This window comes from Leptodactylus fuscus, chromosome 3 (assembly GCF_031893055.1).
Source record: "Leptodactylus fuscus isolate aLepFus1 chromosome 3, aLepFus1.hap2, whole genome shotgun sequence".
Lineage (NCBI taxonomy): Eukaryota > Metazoa > Chordata > Amphibia > Anura > Leptodactylidae > Leptodactylus > Leptodactylus fuscus.
Genome location: NC_134267.1, coordinates 170760350 through 170785056, shown reverse-complemented (window position 1 = coordinate 170785056; position 24707 = coordinate 170760350). Strand labels below are relative to the sequence as shown.

Below are 24707 nucleotides of genomic sequence, written 5' to 3'. Positions count from 1 at the left end.
TTATCATTTTTTTTTTAAAGTTTTTTTTCACTATTTTATGGGAGATTCTATACATCACTATTGCGGCTAGTCATAGACCCCCCCCCCCCCCAACAAAAAAAAAATATTTTTTTTTTTTTACTTGACTCGAGTATAAACCAAAAAATTCAGCTTATACTCGAGTATACACAGTATTTTCGAGCTTGTGTATGTTACAAAAATATTAAAATATCTGATTATCCCTTTTTTGCAGGATGCAGCCAGGACATGCTATATTTGCAGGGTACACATATGGAGGTGCTGGACAGCTCACCTAATGTAATAGTTAGGTGCATGACTTTTGAGCTGTGCACCTCACGTCATATAATTATGTGTTCAGCATTTGAAGTGCTGGCATTCACCCCTCTCATGGATTGTAGGCGTGCGAGTGGATGTTTTATTAGCATTGTACACCTGTGTTTTGGGGTATATATGGAGCAGGAAGTATTAGATAAAAAAAACAAAAAACAATATATACAATCACAGATGTTGCACAGCTTTGGGTTTTTTCTAAATTTATTTCCTAATAAAAGTCAATCTGTATACATGCAGACTAAAACCAATATGAAAGATTCCACACATCTTTAAATAATCTTTAAATATACCAGTGTCTGCAGTCAGTTTTTAAAAAAATAAGACCTTTTACAGCAATCCATTCACAGAAGCTGTTTTAATACAACTTTTGATCAATGTCCTCTGACCATGGTTCCTTAATGTCATACTGTCAAGGTATCATGTGCAAAAAGATATACATTGAAAGAAAACCAAAAATATCTGATGAATGTCCATTTTTGTAGTCAAATGTTTTGTAATTACAAAAAGCCTACTTACAAAGTCCTTATAAACATACATTTATTTTCCCTTCTGATCCTCTGGCTTTGCAGTCAGCGCCTATGCCTGCTATGTCCAGAGTGACTACTGCCATGATGTTTACTTTTGTGCGACCGTTCAAAAGAACGAGACCTCTCCCGTCTATCTCGATGGTGGCCACGGTCATGCCTGTGCTTTTTGGATGGATCACCGTGTTCTCTGGATTTGCCTGGGGTGGGGGAATGTGACTTTTTCCGTTTGTGACCATGTCTGTTTGAGCCTCGCAAATCATCCCCACGATGCTTCAGTTTGAGATGTGGGGAAGTGTGATTGTGATGTCTGTGACGTGGGCTCTCACTGTGACTACGAGATCTGCTTCTTGATCTTGAGCTGTAAGTTCCAGATCGACTCCGTCTATTATTGTAGCTAAAGGGAAAAAAAAGAAGGGCCATCAAACACCATTATATTAGTGTAAAGCACAGTAAAGAGCACTACAGTGCAGAATTAAAAGGGCTTTCACAAAACAGATTTTATTTTCGTGCTGGGGCACTGTGAAATAATTTCCAGTCCAGTCCTCTTCCAGGAAGGCAGGTTACCTCTGCGCCTAGTCAGTGGTGATATCACCGAGACCGGTGCTTGGCTGAAGATTAATGACTGGCCACAACTACCTTGTGCTTAGAAGCGAGAGGAAGGAACTCAACGGGCATCAGAAGCATCTTATGGAGGCAGGAAATCCTTATTTTATAGCAATAGAAGTCTTAGATATACCACAAACACAGATAATTCCTTCAACAGAAGCAGTGTTTTCCTATACCTGGACTACAGCCTTTAAAACAAGTCTGTATCCCCCATTTTATAAAAATTTTGATTATTAACTATTTGTTGACCACCAAATTGAATAATTCATTACAATTAGAAAAAAAATTGAATTGCTTGTCAAGTGAAAAATAAATACCTTCTAAACCAACACATTACTGGTCCCTTTGTGTTCATTTGGGAAAAGTTGATGTTAGTTACACTATCAGAAACAAGTGACACTAGGTTCACACCAGCGCTTGATTTTCGTTTTCAGGTTTCCGTTTTCTGCAGACAGAAGACGGAAACCTGTCAGACAGTGTCCGGCCGTGAGCGCCCGTGAGAGTTTTGTGGTCTCCGCAGATAACGTTTTTTTTTTTTTTTGTTTTTTTTTTTAACCGGATACAAAGTACTGCATGTCTGACTTTGTGTCCGTTAAAAAAAAACAAAACAAAAAACAAAACAAAAAAAACCAAACTGTTTGCACAAAACGCTCACCGGCCCTCACGGCCGGACAATTTTCGAATGAATGGGTTTGAAAAACTGCGGGTTTCCGTCTCCTGTCCAGTTTCGAGCAGGAAATGGAAACCTGCAGAACGGAGGTCGGGGGCACAGATGTGAACGAGCCCTTATTCTGCATCACAGTAAGTACAGGCAACATGAATAACACTTACTGTCTTCTTGGAGAGCGAGATCTTGATTTTGTTCGTGATCTCGATCTGCTTAAACTTCGACTTCTTTTGTTTTCTTTTCGCAATCTACAACAAACAAACAAAAAAAAAGTAGAGACTAAGGGATGAGAAGTATGGACAAGATACAATAGATGCAGCGCTAGGCAAAATAATCAGATCTCAGCTCAATTAATGGATGTGAACTAGACAACATCAATTATTTCAACTATTTTATATCCATGTGGCATATAGAGGAAGTAACATAAAAAGGGAATGCCCTAAGAATTGTTATCTAGGTATAATGTTAAATTCAAGTGTGTGGGTAGATTGTTTCCACTGGTCTTTGTTACCATATTACTGGTCCTGGTATTACTGTTGAAATGTTAAGGAAGAGACATGGTGGGAGATGGCAGATACTCTGAGCTCTTTTAAAGCCTAAAGTCCCACAGACATTCATTGTACACCAAAATGAACATGCTGATCTCCGAATATGGTCCTAAAAAGATAGACCTCTTTAACTATAGCCCTGGACTGTTCCTTACACATCCATGCCACTAAACTGTGCTAATAAGACGGGATGAGGATATTTTAGAGTAGATAGATAATGTGTCTCAGTTACTTGTATACTTTTATTAGATCTGTCAATAATTGAATGCTACACACAAATGCTTTTCACATGACCCTAACTAAATTATGCTTCTATTTTAGTAGAAAATGACAGCACAGTTTGCCTCCATAAAGGTCGGTCACTGGACGGTCTATAGCCTTGAGTGCTGGACAGGCAGTGTGCAAACAGACCCTTCAGCACATACATGTTCATAAACCAATGCATTCACTGAACTGAGAGAAACCTTAATACTTATAAAATGTTTCTTGATTTCTAGTCTCCTTTCTTTTTACATGTACATACACCACTAGTAATGCAATAATACATACTGTAGGAATGAAAACAAGACAAAAACAACAACAACCTTCTATGCGCCTCTGTATCCTTTGAAAAGAACAGTCAACCATAACTTTTGCATGAATGAACAGGATGGAGTAGCGCAGCAAGGAAAAGAAAACTCACCCGTTGTAAGGACTCTTCAATGACTGCTTTTCCTCTGGTTCACGTTTAATTTTTATAGATACTGGAGATTTCTCCTCTGTTTTTACTTCTCTTGGAGATGCTAAAATAACCAAAAAAAGTCACTCAGTACATGGCTGAATAATATACTTTAAGTCGCTATCATTAAATAGCTTACACATTTCTTAAGATTAAAGAGAACCCAATAGGTGGTTTTCCACCATAAACAGACCCCAGCAGGACAAACTAATTCCCTTCCCACTGGTGACCCCACTGTAACCTGTGACCGCAAAGTGAGGGACACAACATGACTAGGCTGAAGCTGCTCCCCATGACTACATTTTATGCTTTCAAACATTTATAACTTCACTTTGCAGCAACAGAGAGATTACAGAGGAGCAATAATGGAAAGGGAATAACATCACCCTACACATGGGGCCAGCTTATTGTAGAAAACCACCAGACATGTTCAGTTTTAGAGCAAGTCACCAGGGTGAAGTATATTAAACTGGCAACACAGTTACATAGGTCACGCTCACCTGAAAAGCACAGATGCTTGGCCCAATCACTCAAGGAAGGGAGGGGGTGGGGGAAGTGGTTTAGTATGCGTCACCCTGGTAACAGACCCCCTTTAATCACTGAATTTGTAGGTTATGATTACCTACATGTTGTAATTTTAATTTATGATGACCAGAATTAGAGTTAAAACATGGCAACATTTTATGAAAAATGGTCAAATGCAAAATTGCAATAACAGGATAAAAACTATGTAAAATAGAAAACGGTAATGGAAACATACATGGTTTAGATGCTGGAGAGAAACCTCCCATGGTAGAAAGTGCAGGCGTCCCATCAGGATTCAGCCCCTTTGCTTTTAGTTTCGCTTCCTGCAAGGCAACTTTCCTCTTTTCCACTTCTTTATCCAAAAAGTCATAGTTTGGCTGTAGAAAGATATCAAGCACATATAGAAACATGTTTTGTTTAGCATTGGGTTTATGAAACCCATATTTGTGGTGAAGGAAGGACTTGCATGTATGATAATGCAACTTTACCTTCTTCCGGCTATAAAGTCTCAAAGTCGAGACACAGATTTCTTGAATGCTTTCTTCAGTAGCTCCAAAAAGTAAGAACCAGTGCGGTTTATTCGGTAATGGAATCTATAAGAGAAATGCTGAAAGGGTCAGAAGAAAGCAAGACCGCACAGCTTATTGGGTCACTACAGTAAGTCCAAATGCAAGAAGTGGCAGCAATGTGCATGCTCGGACTGCTCCATTCAGACAGGGGGACCCCTATTCTCCTGATCAATGGCTAACCCACTGGTCAGACCCCTCCCCTCTAATGATCAGGAAGTTAAAAATTATTTAAACTCTGCCAACTCCTTATAATAATCACTACAGTCCTTTTATTTCCCCTTTCATTATGTACTCCAGTATATAAGTCAGCTAGTATTACCTTTAGTTACTGCTGTCCATCTGAAGATTCATCCAATCCTTCATTCAGAGCATGTGATCTCTCTTTGCTCTGCCATCAATCCCATGATGCCTCAGATCAGCATCACACAGGGGGACAGTGGCATTATAGCAGTTTTTGTCTCCTTGTGGAGTCTTTGTGTTACACTCCACGTGGTCGGAATTATACAGGAAAGTCTGTCGTCTGAGAGCAGATCACATGACCCAGATGAGTAGAAGGAACCCTAAATTTTCAGATATAAAAAACGAACTTTATAAACTATTAGTAGAATTATAATACTAATCTCTCAGAGTACTTGACAAGCCTAACAGTTGCTTTCCAGCTGGGGAAACATTAAGTACTGTGGCCAGCAGATGGCACAATTATAAGGTAAAGCTTTATTCCTAGGTCAGCACTGACCAGTAGAAAACAATGGTTGATGAGGTTGCAGCAGTGACTGTAATCACCCAAAATAGAGCAGAAACTCCACAGATATTTTACATGAATCAAAGACTATTCTGAAAATCTTTAAAAGGTAAAAAAATAAAACAAACACACAACCAAAAACCCCCTAAAGTCTCACCTGCAAAACTCTAGCAGCAAGATAAATACAAGCGCATGCAATGGTTTCGGCTTCAAATCTGACAAATACATTGGTTCGAAGGCAATCATTCATGTAATTCCTGAAATACACAAACAGGTCTTACATCACTTTGTAACCTAACTCAACCACAAGCTTTATTAGAAAAACAAAACAAAAAATGAAGACCACTTTGGAGACTCGGTATACTTTGTTTTTTCTTCTTACTCTGGTTATATTTATAATACATAGACAGGTAACATTAAAGCTTAAAATAGATAAATTACAAATATGTTTTCTGACCACGTTTCATCTCTTAATATAAGTAAAAGATCAAAAAGACTTATTAAAGGCTATATTCACCCACAACACATTCACTGCACATATTTCTGCAACAGTTGTATGAACTGGATTAGCAGGTGCAGAAATCTTATAAAACAAATCTGTAAGGTGTGAACATATCCCAAAGGTTTCAACATTTGTGTAATACACATTTACCAATATTTTCTGCAAATATCTTCTAAATCTGCTATGTTAGTTTAACTATTCACACAAGAGCAAGACCAAGAAACAGAAGATTGACATGATAGAAAGTTCACATGTTCCATCTAGTCTGCCATTATATTGCCACCATTTTACCTTAGGATAGAACTGTGTTTTATTATTTCCCAACCACATCTGCTGGAGGTTTGTTCAGAGCCTAGACTATTCTTTCGGTAAAGTAATGTACTCTGACACGGCTTCTGATCTTTCCTCCCAACTAGTTTTAGATTGTACTTATGTTTAGTTTAATAAAAAACACTTCCCTTATGAACCTCATTTACAAATTTAAAAGGTTTTAATCCTGTATTTCCTTTCCCTTATCAAGGCTATACAGAAGAGTTCTTTAAGCCTCTCCTGATAAGTTTCATGCTTCAGACTCTCCATTTTTATATAGTGTGCCTTTGCACAGGGCCTGGGTTTAGCCCAAACTCACGGCCCCGTGATAATACATGGGCTTATGAATGGGGTCATTACAATATAATACATATGGCTAGCAGTGTCAATGCACACATTTGGGTGCATGAAGCCTAAATGGAGGGATCTTTTGCAATCGGATCTCAACTCAATCCAACGTGAATAGACAAATTTGCAATGCGTTTATTGTGTATACCTTATAGAAACTGGAAGTGGTATTCTAGTTATACTAACAATGTTCTACAGTTTAATAATGGAAGACTAAACAACTGTAAAATATTTTAGGCTTAAGTCTGTTATAGTATCAAAATCTCAGGTTGCCATCAGTGCATGAAGTATTTTGGGTTTACATCCAGTGCCTGAAATTCTGCTGCTTTCACTGCTGTAGAGGCGTTTTACAAAACCTGATAGAGAATAGATTTGTTATAGAAGCTTCTACGACTATCACTAATAAAACCAGCCCTAAAGAGGTGAATGGAGCAGATTTTAGGCACACAATTTTCTGCTGCAAATTTGCCATATGTAAATTTACTCATACTTCCTGAGCTGTGCACATGTCATTTGGATAAATCCAGTAAGTCAAAAAACTGTTTCCATATTCTGACAGCAAAGAGAGATCTTGTAGGTGTCACGGAATAATCAAAAGTACATTAGAAAGTTGCCAAACTTTCATTACACAGGGATGAAGCTCTATTAACGTGTTGTGTGGTAAATATATAATATACACACGTACACTTTATGAAATATTATGGCTGCTGCAAGATAATAAAATAAATACTTGTCCCACTAAGCTGTCTTTAGTACAGCCTTGGCCACTCAATGTATAGTCTAAGCAGGGGTTCATGAAGGTCAATGACTGACATTAGTGAGACTACTGAAGTGTTTAGATGGCACAAGTCACAGGTCTCAGAGGTGACAACAGAGGTCAGTGGTTGTGTGCTTAGACATCACATGACTGGCCAGCTAAGGGCACAACTGTATGGAGACCGGTGGGTGCTTATTTTGTTACATTACAGCGCCTCAAACAATTTTTATTACTGAAAACTCCTTTAAACATAAATCCAGAATATCCCTTTAAGGTAAATATAACTTTCAGACAACATTAAAAGAAATGTTTAACTCACCTTACTATTTATAATAGCAGCATTACCTCCAATGTATACCAAAAGTGTAACATTTCAAAAGGACGAGTTTATTTTTCTAAATAAAGTTCTACTAAAAAATAAAAAAAGCTGCAAGAAGGGCGATTGCTTTAAATTAAAACATAACATTTTCCCCTTTCTAAAAAAAAGCACATTACAAAAATAGTTCTGAAAGCAAATATACAAATCCTTTGGACACCAGCACAGAACTAGAAGATGCGACCAGATGGATATGGACCACTTCAGTGAATCACGGATGAGAGCTTGCACTGCATTGGCTGAAGAGAAGGGCAGCCAATCAGGCCATCCGGAGGTTGGTGTGGTGCTGAGGGCAGAGTTCTATGACTTACCATCATGGACTACCCTTTAACCAAAGAGTAGAAAAAAGAACAAAGTTAAACAGAGATCTCCAATTGATATCTTGCTCATGCCATGAAAACAGTAAGCAGAAACTCTGGTATGTGTACATGTGTTGAAATGATTTACAATCTAGGCGCCTGAGAACACCAATAACTGATTTCTGCTACCATTTTCCTGGTAGTGAGAAAAAAAAAGAAGAAACAAGAAGGAGACTTGAAATAAATGAAAACTTACCAGGCAGTCTGAACAAGGGTCTGATTCCTTTCACATTCTAGTACCTGAAGGTACATAACAATGATCTAGAAAACACAAACATTGCACTATTGAGACCGGTATGACCAAGGAAAGGGATCTTCACATCTGGGGTCCTAGGACTACATGAAAAAACAAGCAGATAATATTGTAACAAAATAGCTGAAGTTAGTGAATAGTAAAGTGGCCACCGCCGTAGAAAATAAAATAAAGCCTCCATTTAATCCACTAGTAGTCCTGCATTGCTTACACAGGCCTCCCTGGTTGCAATGGCAATGCCCTATTATCAAATACTTCAATCACTGGACTCCGTGGTATATGCCATTTTTATTTTATCACATTACCTATCAGTGGGCATTTTCTGCTATCTCAGACCACCCCTTTATTGAGTGAATAAATAGATTTACATTCAAGTTCTTGGTGGTTTAACAACTTTGTTACAACAATTCGTGCCTGTGATCATGACAAAAGTTCTAAATTATACAGAAATCAGAGTCCACATCCCAGTTGCAAGTGTCTGTTTCTACATACACAAGTCTGTGAGAACTGCAATTGCTTTCAAGGTGACTTTATTACAGGCCACGTGGGAGCCGAACTTTGTGTCACAAAGGGCCTGGATCTCATCAGAACGAAGCGGTGACATTTTTCAAAAACAAAGCCTCAGGGAAAGACCAATTTTGACACCATTCTTGGCACTATAGATATGGCTTCCATATGTATAGCTAAAGCACAGTTATAGCATCTGTAAAATGGACTCTGTATCATGTCTGCATTCCTCAGTCATTTTATCCTATTGCTTTTAATACCCAACCAGTAAGATATAGACTGAAGTACTTAATTTAGCCCAAGACCTTCCATAGTGCTCTAGCTCACCTTGTGGGGATGTTTCACGTGAACACAAAATCCAAGCTCCTTTAACACTCTTCTTTCTGCCTTGATGACTTGATTTTTGGTGTTTATGTAGCTTTGATCAAGTATCAGTGGACTTGGTGTCCTAATTTTTGGGAAATAAAAATCAATATTGTTTTGAAATGAAAATACTGTTTTTGTGGCCTTTTTTTCTCCTTTCAACCGACTAAACGGCAACAGAAACCAAAGTTTTGGCTTCCTGCAAGCATGTCCAGACTTTCACCTCATGCTGTCCAAGTTTACTTTAAGAGATTCTTGGTGAATGCCTGTCAGGATAAAGCAGTTGTGCAAAGGTGCAGAGTACCATCAACTAAAATAACATCAAGTCACAAATACTTGCTACCAATTTGTAATTTTCAGAATCTCTTACAAATTAATAAAAAGAAGCTTCATGCAGAGCAAGAATCTGGTGTAAGGCTGACCATACACTAGATTTAAGATGGCCTTCAGACTGATGATGGGATTGTTTGTAAGAATGAAACATTAAAAACCAATCTGTGATCGGGGAGTACCGCACTTTGTGGACCTGTCAGATAGCTGTGCAGCAGTCAATGCAAGAGATCAGAGAAAATGTATGGTTAACATTTTAAGAAATGATTATATTCCAAGTCCCACTGTAGTGCTCCACTCAGGAATAAGTGGCAGATCCTGAACTACCCTACGCTGTTCAGAAATTGAAAAGTGGCATAAAGACACTTCAGTGCGGTGATAAATGTGCCCCATTGTGTCCACACTGCAGAACAAAAAGGATTCTGCTCAGATCACAGTGTGTAAGTTTGCTATATGTCCTTGGAAAGCTCCTGGCAGAAAATTTGTTAAGGGTATAACTCCAATTTTCTGGCACAAGCCGCATTTTTGGAAAATGAAGGATTTGGACAATAACTTTTACCTCCCAGCTCAACAAGTAGTAAGTCAGAGCAACTTACAAATGGGATCTACACCTGCCCCTAGCTGGAGTAAATTTCAGCTTCTGTCACACAGGATTGCACAACAGGCGCCACTATTAAGAGACATCCTCATATTATTTGTGGTGTATGTTATGAAAGTGGTGAACTGATCTAGACCAGTAAATAGAATGCTGATCTTAATAAATCTTGCCCTTTGGAGTACCCAAACATATGCAATATGTAATAAAGTGAAAGGGTGTACATCAGGTTCCTGCTTAGAATACTACAGTGATGTACACTATTCTATAGGATGCATCCAGTTTTACAAAGTAATACATAACCCCTTTAAAGCGGTTATAGCACAAAATATTTATGCTCTATCCATAGGATAGAGCATACATTGCTGATCAGTGGAGTCTGGCTACTGGGGCCTGCACTGATCTTGAGAACAGCAGTATTATAACCCCCATTGGGAATGCATCCAAAATCCCTCGTGGACAAAGATGAGCCCCTGTCCCCATTCAAATTAATGGGAAAGCCTGAGATAACCACCTCCAGCACTGCCACTGGAACAGGGGTGTCTCTGTACACAAGGGGGCATTCAGCAGCATTACCAGAGGGGAATAAAACACAACAGTTCTTGGGATCATGGGGGTTTCAGCAGTCAGACCTCCACCGATCAGCGATTTATAATCTATACTATGGATGGATGAGGGGTCTCTATCAATGCTCAGTTCCCCACTATCAGCAATTTATACTTTATTCTCTCTCAGCTGTCAGACTGTCACAGCTCAGCAATTTATTCTCTGTCCTATATATAGAGGATATACACTTGCTGTGGTACAACCCTTTTAGGAGAAAAAAAATCTCCTGCACCAAAGACTGCACATGTAGGATCTAAATCATGTTTTTAAAATGAAGCTAGGGTGCTATATATGTTAAAACAAGTATCAATAACAAATTCAATAAAGGTTACTGACTTACCCACAAGGTACAAGGCTTTATTTAGTATCCTTACGAGGTTAAATACTTAGCATTAAAATGGGATTTTATGGGTCTGTGAGGAAGGGTTTTTCCAGGGTGGAATAATATTCAGATGAAGAACAGGAGGTTTAATTTTATGCCAAATACAGATTCCTATACAGAAAATCTTTTGTCTTGTGAAAGTTTACCTGCAGTTACTTGGACATATTTGTTGTCAAAATGAGATTTAGTTTGTGGCAAAAATGGGATTGCATCTAATTGTAGGGTAGCAAGAGAAGAATTTTGTACAGCACTGCGGATGTAACGTTACTTGATCCTATGTCACAGACAACTCTCCAGCATCACTCTGAATTAAGATTGAGCAACTTGGTTAACAAACAGGTCTGGTTAATTTTAACCTGTTACTACCAGCAGACAACTAGAAATCCCTTGTACTGCAGTCTGAATGAAGCAGAGGCTGAGCAGGCACACTGCCCCCCATAGAGAGGAGGCAGTATTGCACCTGCAGGTCCATTCAGACAGGGGTACAAGAGATCCCTGGTCTAGTCATCGATCGAACACTTAAACCACCTACCATGTGGATAGCTGATAAGCTGCAAACGTGGCACACCCCTTTAACACATGCCCTTGTTTTAATTTAGCTACAGCTTGATGGCAATTTGGTTATGATGGAACAACATTAAAGGACACAATCACATATACAGCCAACAAGTCGTCCTCCACGGCTGATGCTATCGTATAAGAAAAAAATAGGAGTGATTATTGGGTATACCCTCCTCGTTTCACAAAGGATAGGGAGGACTGGTTCTAAGGCCATGATGAATGTAGCAATATGGACCAGAACTTGGTCCGTGCAGTCCATCAAAGGAGTAAATATGAGAAGAATCACTTTGAAGAGTGTTAATTTACTTAAAAAAGCAAGATGTTTAACTACATATTAGGAGAGTGGAAAAAGGCAGACTGTAACTGATATGGATGATAAACTACAGCTAGGACTTTCTGCGAAAGTTAGTAAAGAATCCTTTCAGAAATCATCATCTCCTGACCATACAGTCCACAGTTTCTTGAAACAAGTTTAGTCCTGTGGACCGGCACTTCTGTCTATTCTGGTGTTAGATCATTGCTGCCAGAATATTAAAAGTAAGGCCATTAAAGAAGTTAGTCAAGTCCAAAATGCCTCCTGAATAAGAATAATGGCCTGTAGGAGAAACAGAAGCATAACTGTGGCCACAAAAGAAGCAATGCAGGGATCAAGTACACTGGGGACAGCCTGTATTTCCACATTTCCCCACAGATATCGAGGCAGAGACTGTATATGCCCAGTAAGTAAGGGATAGGTGCTGGGCCACAATTCCAGAGGAGAGCAGGAGCATGTGCAGCTGTCCGTAGGCAAATTCGGCATATTATGCTCAGCCCAATACACCTGCAGGGTGATTTGCATATTCAGAAAAAGATCATCTCTACATTGTTTGGGCAATTTGCCTCTGCAAAGTTACATTTCTACTCCAATTATAGGCCCCATTATTGGTTTGGCAGACATTTTGGATCTTATGCCCTTTAAAGTCTGACACATTTCTCAATGCCGGGCCACGCACATACCTAAACAATGCCAGGTTTATTATAGTTACTAAGTGGCACAATAACAATTTACAAGTCAGTACTATAAGGGCATTAAAAAAGGTGTACAGACAGAGCATGTGATTGGTTAGTTTTTGCGATTTATTTTATCACAATCTAATAGACAGAGTGAACAGCCTTTATTATGTACAGAAAACAGATCCATAGCAGGGCAGAAAGTACAAAAGTAACCAGGGAGCCTGGATATTGTCTTTTATATCAGTAAAGACCTTCTTGCTACTACAAAATATCTTGGTGTTCTGAATAGGTGAAGTCATTTATGAGAAATAACCCCATATATAGAACTTTAAGGTGCTCACTCATTAATTCTTATTCTGTAATATGTAATTGCAATATTGATTCACCAAATATTCCAGGATTTTGTGCTGTAGCAATTGTGACTTTACTAAAGTAGAGTATAAGTACCTGGTAACCAGGTCTCACACTGGGTATATCTAGACAAAACTAGCTGTAACCATAGCTAGATGATGTAGCAGGACAGATTACCAAAGTTCACTTGGCTCAGTATATTTGTGGCCATTACCCTATGACACAATTCATACTGCTGTTTATGGACCTGTAGTTTGCTGTATCCTGTATATAAAGGAAAGAGTTCCCATCTGCTAACCACATGTTTTCAGAAGTCAATGTGAGCAGACAGAGTTGTAGTGAGACATATGTGAGTGTCTGAGAAAAGCCTGAGCCTATGACAAAACAGGAGATATTCTGTAGTTATTCATGACTGTGCCAGTAAGCAGATGGATTATCAAAAAATACTACTACAGTAAAGTGAATTTCGGGTTCACTAAGCTATAAAGCCAAGTGGCACAAATAAAGCATATTCACGGTTACTAGTGTAGTTACTAGACATATTCATGAACAGTGAACCCCTCGGAGTGACTGTCACTGACTTTGTACCTTCTTTGCATTCTTCTGCTATTAATTACTCCGGTGAAAATAAAGAATTACTATAGTAGACTAATAGGTAATAACCCACTGTATGCCTTTTAATACAAACTGTGTGTGCCACTAGGCATATTAGCTCATTGGAACAGCCATGATATGGTGGCTTTAAAGTAGCGCTGTCACAAAACATTTTATTCCATTAGAAAGGCCCTGGATGTAAACTGGTTTGAAGGTACTCTTTATGGCGGCTGTATTTATGGGTTATCCACTTCCTTCTTGTCCTCAGCTCTGCCATGTGACTAACCTTCTGACTCTCCAGCTGACAGAAGTTTCCTATTTCATTCTTATGACATCCTTGAAAGGAGTTTCATAGAAATGACTAGAGAAACTGACTTGCTGTGCCAGAGAGCCAGAATGTTGGTACATGATACAGCTGAAGACCTGAAGGGAGTAGACAACTTACAAATACAGACCCTGGTAAGGAGATAGCCTTCCCAATTATTTACATCATGTACCTTTCTAACTGTCCAGAGTGTACAAAATCTTCTAGGAGAGTTACTTTAAGGATGGAAATAAAACTGTTCTGCCCAGTAAAGATCCTAATAGCTGGTGTAGGACTAGAGCTTTGAAGAACACCAATATGAAAATCCCCAAACATATGCAACACCCACTAGGTCTGACACTAGGCAGACTGACATTTCAATTTCAGATCCTTTTAAAGGAGAAAACATAAAAACGGTTAGAACAAATCATAGGCTTAGTTACAACTAGAAGTAGTTACGCTCTAGTAATAATTGGTAGCACAACTATACAGCTGCCATAATTCAGTGTCTACAGCCAATGTGTACTTTCTAGAGATACAGCAATTCCCTATATGTAACAATTCTGCGTTTCATAAGCTGATCTTAAAACTGTACAATATATAATTACTTACATAATTACTTATGGATAGTCTGATATATAACAATATTATTTACTTTACTGAGGATACAGTGTTGATACTATATAAAGCCTGTGATGTCTGCAGAACAAAGACACACATTTTTATATTCTGTATAAGAGTTCCCTCTCAGCAATTGCACTTTTTAAAAGGACGTTCTTTGGCGTCCCCATATATAAAGCATAAAGCCATCATAAGAGCTATTTCCATAAATGCTAGGACCAGTGATGACCAATGTGCAGTAGTGTGGTGGGAGAGAGATTATTATTAATTGTGCAATTACCACACAAGGCAAACTAGAAAGGAATTTGGTCAGAGACAAGCTTTCAACAGCTCGTACTTATTAATAGTACATGACAAAAAAACAAAACCCAGGGGCCACACGGTGGCTCAGTGGTTAGCACTGCAGCCCTGCAGCGCTGGAGTCCTGGTGTTCAAATCCCGCCAAGGGCAAAAAACCATCTGCAAGGAGTTTGTATGTTCTCCCCAAGTTTGCGTGGATTTCCATCCCATATTCCAAAAAAGACATACTGATAGGGGAAAATGTACATTGTGAGCTCTATGTGGGGCTCACAATCTACATTTAAAAAAAAAAAAAAAAACACACTAAAGGAGTAGTAAGAGAAGGTTACTTAAATATAAACATGCAATAGACTCCTAGTAAGACTGTGTTCACATCACTGTTTGGACTTCCATTTTTTTTTTTCTATCCCTGTCAAAGTTTCAGCTTTTCTCTTCCTATGTTGGGATGGATCTATCATGTCAAACAGATCCCAAGAGACCCCATAGGCTATAATGGGGACCAAAATGGTGTCTGAGATTTTTGACAGAATCTGTGATGGAGACTCCGATCAGAACCTCCATCATAGATGTGAGCATTGCCTTAATGTCTTCACTGCTTTTTTTCAGAATATCAACAGAAAGGTAATGAATTCTTATCAGTGTAGCTACAAGTTTGGTTATATAGGAACACACATCTCCTTAACCCCTTAACCTAGCTGACAATTTACACAAGGCAGTAGATGGCATTTTCCCCCAGAAAATCTTTACATTTTAAGTTTTAATCATGTATACATTATAATTTATCAATGAGAAGCCTACACAATAGTATATACACTTTTTAAAGGTGCGATGACTTGACAGGTTGTAATACTGTAGGAAAGAAATTAAGATGAAAGTGCCCTAAAGTCGTGTCTCTGCACTGCATTTACTGCATGTTTTCTGAGTGAGGACTTCTGTTACACTGGCCTTACACCATTCATCTGTCTTACAGCGAATCTTCCCAATACCTGGATAGATATGTATATGAAGAGCGAACAAGCTAATGTAAGACACTGCTGGCAGTATCTCATTTACATGAGAACAAATGATAGGAAATGTTCAAAACAAATTGCTGGTCCCACCACCCCAAACACGTATGATGATTATTCATTGTAGAAATCGGCATGTTTGGCAAAATTTTGCTCTTGTTTTTATGGGCACCTTTAAAGATCCTTGTACATGGCAGCGCTCTTCCTACACAGCCTGCAGGCATTTTATTTACTGTTATCCCCCACTAGATGCAATATTTCTGGTGACTCTGTATGCATCTGTATGACATGGGAGGGCAAGCATGCACGTGTCTGTAAATCAGACTTCTACCACGTACGTTTGAACATAAACAGGGGTCAGACAAAAAAGTGCAGTTTGCAAAGACAAAGCATGCCCTAAAGAGTCTGCAGACAGTTTGTGCAGTGCAAACAGGGGATTACTAAACCCCATTCATTTAAGTATTTGTTTGGAGAATTTGGCAGCGAAAATCTGCACAATATAATTTAACTATCCAGGAAGCTGTGCAACAGCCTCAGGAAAATATTATGAAGCAAGTCCAGGGTGACTGGGACTAAAAATCTCAACTTTATTTAAGCTTATGGGGGATTTCTGATTTTAATGTTTATTTTCTTTTGGCTTTTGCTGAAGTTAGTTCAGTCAGCTGGCACAGGGACAAATAGTCAGATATATTTGGTGCAGGCTTCCTTATTCTACCACCCAACTATTGACCAGAGTGAAGAAACTGTTGATATGCAATGGGAGGTGTTGTCTTATGGTTCACTAAGGTACCCTCAGTAAAATGTTAGATGTAATAATGAAAGTCCTCACAGATTATTATGGTTAGTTCTCTATAAAATTTGTGAATTGTCAGGTGAGAGGTACAACCATTTAGGATATGTATAGCTTGTTTTCTCTCCTAAAGCTGGGTTCACATCTGTGTTGAAAGCTCTGTAGGAGACCCTGTTACAGATTCCACCTAAAAGTAGAAGAGAGAAAAGTCCAGCAAGGAAGACTTCTCTTTCTGCCACTTTCAATTTAAAACCGGCAGAAACCCAACAATAGACTCCATTATAGTTTGAGGGTAACCGGTTTTAAGCGGACAGGCTTTTCACCTTTCAGGTCCCCATGTGACCCCAAACAACACAGAGCTGAACACTGGCGTGAACCTAGCATAACTAAAATAAATACAGTATTTGCTAACGTCTAGTTAGAAAACATATAGGTGCTATAAAAGCAATATATGCTAAACATGGTATCTGTGTCACATGTTTCTTTTGGACAAGATGCATATATTGACAGTCAGTTAAAATAAACTTGGACAGCAAAGACAAAGGCTTAACATGATACAGGAGTCTGTCCAAATGGTTCACCAGTGGCCAACCTGTGAGTCCCCGATTCCAGTGACCTATTCTCAGAGCACTGGCTTCTCCTTGGGGATTTTCGACACTTCACTCACTGTTGCCAAGACGACAGCTTCATCTCTATGTACCACTCCACATCACCCAGGCATTGGTAAATGTAGCTGGTTGCTGCATAGTCGGTTGCAAGGGGAAAAAAATGTAAAGTCAATAAAGGAATCTAACACATAGAAGGCAACATGTTTATGTATTGATTCACATATGTAAATGTTGTCCTACTAAGGATTTGTATAAAAATAACAAAATCAAATTATATGTGTTAACACAGTACATCCAATTTCATGTAATAGGCACAGACATGTCACAATAATGCAGCCTAGACATAAGCATTTATTTCCACCTCTGACATTAAACTACTGTAACTTTTCTATAGGGATAAAAAAAAACAAAAAAAAAAAAACATCCAGTAAACTGGCCACAGACATTAGTCAGCTGCGACCCTCAACACTTTAAGTAACATGCACATTCAACCATGCCATGTTATTTCAACAGAGAGGGCGCTGCTCATCTGGCCCAGACAGGTAAAATCTAGGCCAGGTTCTTTGTGAAGATCACTGGAATGAGCAAAATTCACTAATAAAAATCTAATGTCTATGACCAACTTTAGATGGCTAAATTCAACAAAGACCTATACAGAAAATAAGAAAACATGACAACACTGGTGTTATTCTATACACTTCTATGAACTAGTTTGCATTGAATACACAAAATTATAATCATCTGTGCTGAAATAAATGAACATGATATCAATTGAGGAGCTGCAGGGTCTCCCAGCAATGTATCAACTCGGCAGTACATCATTCCTGTTATTCCTTCTGTAATGTATGACTACATGGACAACTGAATGCTAACATTGTCCTTAGCAGGGACCCCAGTATGTAGAATGTATGTATGTATGTATGTATGTATGTAGAAACAGCCAACACTGACAGGCAGTAAGGAAAAATCCATCTGTTAATTTAGTAAAACATTTCCAGGAGGAATAACGTAGGAATTACAATAGAAAGTTTAAAAAAAAACCAATGCAATGTCAGGAGAAATAGAAGGTCCTGTTAGTTCAATTCAGAACAGACGTGACTAAAAAATGATATAGAAGTTTAGGAATCAGACTCCTATAAAAGTACTGTTCCTGAGTTACAGCATGCATTCAGTTACATTCAGTCATAGGCCACAAGTGGCTAAAAAGCTGGGATTTTGGTTGCAGATTTTTGAACCAAAACCAATAGTGGCTTCAAAAAAGAAGGAAATAGAAATATTACAGGTGATCATCTTTATAGAGGCTGTATGTGTGTGTTAGCAACTCTTATTCGGGCCACAGCCATGTCATGTGACCAGCAATAAGACTCCACAACTGAGACAGCTTCTTTTATGTGGATAGAAGTCCTGTGTCAATTCAGTAGTCTTATTACTGGCCACATCACACAGCTGTGGCCCGAATAAAAGAGTATCAAACACACAAATGCAACTTCCATCCTCTGCCTCTCTCACAGATCAGAGAATAAAAACTTGTGGGTGTTTTACTTTAAGGCTAAGGCTCCACACGATTGTCACCAGATAATCAGAAAATGCCCCTGGGGTGTACATATGGCCGCCTCAGGAATATGGGTAACCACACATTTTTGATTAATTATATTATTTAGAAAGTAGGAGGGTGTTTACATTAGTATAGGGACTTCAAGTTATCCCAGACAAGCCCTTTAAAATAAGCTATGACTGCTGTATATGAACGCTGTAGCTCAAGACCACTGACCGCTCTGAAACCCAAGAACTTCCAAGACATACTTGACATCTTATGTAGCTTCCATATAGACAGACTGGCAGATGATGTTCAAAAGGTCAATTACAAAATAACTCAGTTTCACGGTAACAAAAGTGTAACTTATGGAACTCAATTGGAGCAGGAATACTACATGTATTGCTATGTCATGTTGTCAAGTGTTGCTTGAATACTCTGCCGTGTTGCAAAAGCTAGCAGTAAGACATGTAGAATGTGAATAAATTTACAAAAAATAAAAATTCTGACTTAATTTTTTTTTTTTGGTTCACACGGGCAGTCTTTACAAAAAACAAACAAAAAAAACAGAAAAAAAAAAAAAAAAGACTCTTGCCCTTTAGTGTATTTTTAAAGAGGACCTTTCACCATATCCGGGCACAGGCAGTTCTATATACTGCCAGAAAGCTGACAGTGCGCTGAATTCAGCGCACTGTCGGCTTTCCCGATCTGTGCCCGGTGTGAAGAGCTTACGGTCCGGTACCGTAGCTCTTCTATGGTCAGAAGGGCGTTTCTGACCATTAGCCAGAGACGTCCTTCTGCCTCGCGGCGCCAATCGCGCTGTGCTGTGGAGCCGGGAGGAACGCCCCCTCCCTCTGCTCACACAGCTTGTCCGTAGACGAGCATTATCAGGAGAGGGAGGGGGCGTTCCTCCCCGCTCCACAGCACAGCGCGATTGGCGCCGCGAGGCAGAAGGACGTCTCTGGCTAATGGTCAGAAACGCCCTTCTGACTGTAAAACGCTACGGTACCGATAGCGCTTTACACCGGGCATGGATCGGGAAAGCCGACAGTGCGCTGAATTCAGCGCACTGTCAGCTTTCTGGCAGTATATAACACTGCCTGTGTCCGGATATGGTGAAAGGTCCTCTTTAATAGCAAAAACAGCAAAGTCATCAGAAATATCCTTGCTGTCAAAAAATACCATCTCGGACAGAATCTGATGGGACCAATAGGGAGCTGCTGATATTCATTTGTAAATGGATCCATCATAGCTGCCATAGCTCAGTCACAAGTCAAAGCACTATTGTGAATAAAACCTTATACAGAGGATTTTTTCCACAAAATATGCTGCCACATTATGGAGCTATTACCTTCTTGATAAAAATCACATGTAAAAGACACAAATTCACATGTCACAGCAGTAAGGCCAAACCACATAAAAATACAGGATAAGAAAAAAAAAAAGTTGATAATTTTAGATACTTCTAAGCAGACTATCTGAATATACAGATTTCAGGTGGACTATACCATTAGCCATTACTTCATGTAGTTACATTCTATTACAATATCAAACCTTTGTCATGCCTCTGACTTGCAATTTAAGCAGTGTTAAGGCTTGGTCATCCCATACATAGCTAAGTGTTGAAAAGACTTCCAACACAAGATCTAAACTGAAAAATTAAGGAAGATATTCATATGACATCATGAGGGTATTTTTAACACAACAACGATGCACAAAGAATACAGGAGAAAATATATATTTGATGGCAGGAAAAAAAAATAGGAACACCAAGGTCTTGTATGTGTCATTTATTACTTGCATGGCCAATTGGACTGAAAAGAACATCACAGCAAAACAAAATGTACGTCAGGAAAACTGGCTCTTCACAAGAAGTGATGACCCTGCAACTCGGGTGAAATAAAGAGGGAATAAAGGAGGAACGATTCGTTGTGCACCACTTTTGTAAGTTAAAATTCTCACGTCACCAATGACTTGGGACATGATAATCTGCAGAAGGAAAGGCATTGCGCACATAAGCCACACATCACAGAATTCCATAATAAAGAAACCTACCGTTTTGCTCTCAACTGGCGCAAGTGATGAAAAACATTTATCACATCTCTAATCCGTCTGGGAGATTCTTCAATTTTGGAAGCGAGATTGATACAAGCCATGGCAACAATCTGAAAAGAAGTCAATGTGATGAGAGTACCATATTTCAAGACCTGACAGCACAGGAAAAGCTGCACAGTAAGAGGTTCTCAATCTGTCATCCACAGAACTAGAAACATGCCAGTGTATCAAACAGACTCCAGGAAATCAGGTGGAGATTTAGTATAAATAAATATAATTTTTCATTATGTACTTATTCCCCAATACATATCATTTTGCTAGCATTACCTACTTAATTATTGTCTGATCTAAAAACTCATGGGTCCTTTTCTCCAGCTGAGTGATGTGGGACTTACCACCTCAGGCACCAGGCCTTCTACACAAGACTAGAACTAACCACGACTAAACAGATTCCTGTACCACAGTTTTAATGAAGTTTCCTTGACTGTACACTTATGGTTTCTTAGACAAAAATTGCACTGTTCCATGTCAGTCAGAGATGGCATGGTCTCTAGATGATGATGTCATGCAGGAACATGATGGGATTGATCGCACAGCAAAGACAAAGTGACATTTAATGTTTCAGATGGCTTTTAGGAGGAGACAGAATGGTGAACTGTAAGCATGTCACTGCAATATACTGCAAAGTGTGAGAGACAACCAGGTGAGGAATGCAAAGGTGCAATGAAAAAAAATAAAATAATGTTTTCGCTGGAGTGCTCCTTTGGCACTATTATGTTCACTTTGCGTATTACAATACTTGTAAGGTTCTACCTGCATTGATTAGGCGCGAACACGTTCCAGTTGGAATTTCTATCATTATACTCTGAGGTGAGTGGCTCATCATGGCGTCACAACACTCAGGCTAAATTACAGGCCTCAGCTGTCCCTGACATCAGTCAGAGGACCCCAAGACAGCAGGCATGTGTGCCGGAGCCCAGGAGAGGCAAGTTACACAATTAGGTGTGCTTACCTCAGACCCCAGAGTATAATAGCTGTTCCAGCTCAGTCTCAACAAAACTGCCAGAAAATCTCGCAAAGTTTGCCCAACATTTACTTTGTCATACAAAGTCCCTTTACCAAAAATGTGACTGAGCTGAAAACAGGCCACGTGAAAAATGAAGGGGTAACACGGGCCCGTGAAATGGAAGTGTTGCTCACAAGAGTGCTGCTGATCTATAGGCGTATTGCTATAGGCAGCCTGTAATAGAAGTGAATGGATTTTCAATATACTACATTACAGGTAAAATGTCATTTTGGTTGCGCAGTGAATGTTGTAACAAGACCCATAAGAAAATGGCAGATTAATTGGTTTCTAATTCCATTCATTCTATTTTTCCCCCAGCTATTTAGTACATCATATGGTATATAATATGTACTATTATGAAATTGAATTTGTCATGCAAAAAAGAAAAAATTCTGAACAAAAACTAGCTGTGACAAGAAGGGTTTCTTCCATCTCAGACATTTATGGCTTGTCCACAGGATGTGACACAAATGTCTTATAGTAGTTGGGACCTGTATTTATGACACACTAGCTTCACACTAATGTTCAAGAACTCCGCCGCTGTATCTGCACAGCAAAATGGTTAGAAAACACGACTTTTCTCTCCTCTGGTTTCCTTATAAGGGTCCATTCACACGGAAGAAAATGGTGAGGAATTTGGTGTGGAATTTCAGCGCTGAAAAAAAAAAAAAAAATCTCCCATTGACTTCAATGGGAGACTTTTTTTCAGCGCTGAAATTTCACACCATTTTCCTCAGTGTGAATGGACCCTAAAATCGGCAGATCCCATTATAGTCTATGGAGTCTGTGGGTTTCTGCGTGTAACTGCTTTTTAACTGGACAAGGTTTCTGTCTTTCTGGTCCCCATGCAGACACAATGGACAGAAACACAAATGTTAGGGGGCATTCACACAGATTATTTTGGCGCAGAAACCACGCTGTAAAAAAAAAAAAAAGCCTCCCATTGAATTCAATGGGTTCTGTTTTCTGCGCGGAACACATTGAAATCAATGGGAGGCTTTATTTCCAAGCGGATGCTAACGCAAATTCCGTGTCAGAATCAGCGCACGGAGGAAAATTCAGCGCCATTTTCCTCTGTGTGAATGCCCCCTTAGGGTGAACCTAGGATCAGGAGAATGAGATTTTGGGACCCTCGTGCTGAAGCCACTTTCAATAGATGTGTCTGCAGATACAGAGGTGTGGACCTCAGTGAAATAATTTTAGGCATTGTGTTTTGCCACCCCTCTGTCATACCACCCGAAAATTAATAAAATTAACATTCCCCTTGACAGTGGCGACCATACCTACTAGAATGGTAATGTCAAGTAGTCAGGTTACTACATTTCCAGGAGGGATAACAGGCAGATGGTGTAACATATATTGTGGAGAATACAAGCATTTACTAATACGGACATGTCAGGAAAGATGACACGTTCTGTCTAACAGAGAACTAAGTAGAAGAGAGGAGACCGTGTGACCAGAGGCCTCCTTAGTAATTTAGCATGCAGACAAAGCCCAGCGCTTCCTTCCAAAATTGTGTTCTCTCTGAATAGAGGGCCATGACTATATGGAGCAGATGACATATGATGGTGCATGTCCACATTCAGCAGGTACTATCTGGCCGACACCACTCTCTACATATATACTGTATATATACAGCCTCCTCACCTCAAAGCTGTGCTTCACAAACGACTTGGAGAAGAAAAAGCGGTGGAAAAGCACTTGACCAGTCGCCATGGCCACCTGAGGAGACAAGAAGTGGTAAGTGACGAGCACCAGGGAAGACGTGAGACACAGCCGCCATCTTGTGCGCCCCCGTCCTGCTGACACAAGCAGCAGTCGTAGCAGTAGCAGGCCCCTCACTGTACAAGGCCCCGGCACCCTCTTACCTGTGGCATTCGCAGTAAAATGCCGGCTGACTGGATGAGCTCACAGCCTAGAATACGAAGGTCGGTCTCCGCGTTCAGGTCTAGGCCATCCAGCATGGAGGGTGTCGGCGACAGGCGTTCCTCGGGAATGATGGAGTTATCAATGGTGAGGTAGACTTCCGAGTACAGCCGGTCGCCGATGAGAATGCCATCGTTGGGACGAGAGGGGGCGGCGGGAGCGGGGAGGTAGGGTACAGCCGCCATCACTGTGACGAGGATACGTATCTGCAACGAACAAGTCGGGCGGTGAGCCGACAGGAACGCACTGCCACTAGGTCCATATTCCTCCGCCAGTGTCAGGACGCCAAATAGTCCCCGGCATGCTGAGTGATATAGGACCGCGCTGGCCGGGGAGTCTCATTGTCGTGTACACGGAACACTGGCGATATCGCATGTAATGCCGCACATACATCACTCTGCGGTATCGCATATGGTTTTAATTAGGGCCAGTTCACACGTTCAGTTTTTCAGATGCAGATTTTGAAGCCAAAATCAGGTGTGGATCTTAAAAGGAGCGAAGGGCTAGGGAACAGGTGAAACTTTACAATCCAATCCTGGTTTTGGCTTCAGGAACAACTTCATAAAACCTGAACGTGTGAACTCATCCTAAGCCTGCATGTTTGCCTACAATGTCGTGTCTGCAATATGACAATCCAATAGTATCAGATTCTGTCACATTGATTCTGTAAACCAATTGAGTCCCCTCCCGCTATATATAAATATTGCTGCTGTATGTGCCCTATGCCCCTGTGGCCTGGGCTGTTACTGATCAGCATGGAAGCCACATGGATGAGTTTTTCTGTGGGCTCCCTGTCGCATACATGACATGTGTACAGGCCATAGAAATGAATGGGTCAGTGTACTCAGCCATGAGAAAGATGATGGTGTTCATAGAGCCGGGTACACATGGTGGATGTGCTGCAGATTTTCTGTTCAGCCGGCAGCTGGATAACCTGCAAAAATGTCATATGGTGAGATCCAGGGAAAATCCACAGCAAAATCTTGACATACCACGAAAATTCTGCTGTAGAGTTTGCCACAGATTTGCTCTGCTGAGTTGCAGTAACCTGGCAGTGCCACAGCATAGTGTATGG

The 24707-nt window shown here is 39.9% G+C and overlaps 1 protein-coding gene across 2 annotated transcripts; it reads right to left on the bottom strand.

The window, feature by feature from the left end:
- Positions 1-524: 524 nt before the first annotated feature.
- Positions 525-23896, bottom strand: CCNL1 (cyclin L1). Of its 2 annotated transcripts, XM_075268750.1 has the most exons (11): positions 23575-23896; positions 23354-23428; positions 20641-20750; positions 8974-9094; positions 8083-8147; positions 5393-5492; positions 4413-4517; positions 4160-4301; positions 3364-3463; positions 2298-2381; positions 525-1254 (listed from the first exon to the last, which is right to left on the bottom strand). In XM_075268750.1, exons 1-11 carry the CDS (start codon positions 23815-23817, stop codon positions 903-905), a joined length of 1497 nt encoding a protein of 498 aa, XP_075124851.1. In that variant the 5' UTR covers positions 23818-23896; the 3' UTR covers positions 525-902. The 2 variants fall into 2 exon arrangements, with proteins under 2 accessions (XP_075124851.1, XP_075124852.1); XM_075268751.1 differs by lacking the exons at positions 525-1254; positions 2298-2381; positions 3364-3463; ... (1 more) ...; positions 4413-4517; positions 5393-5492 and adding an exon at positions 7472-7852.
- Between the last annotated feature and the right edge of the window lie 811 nt (positions 23897-24707).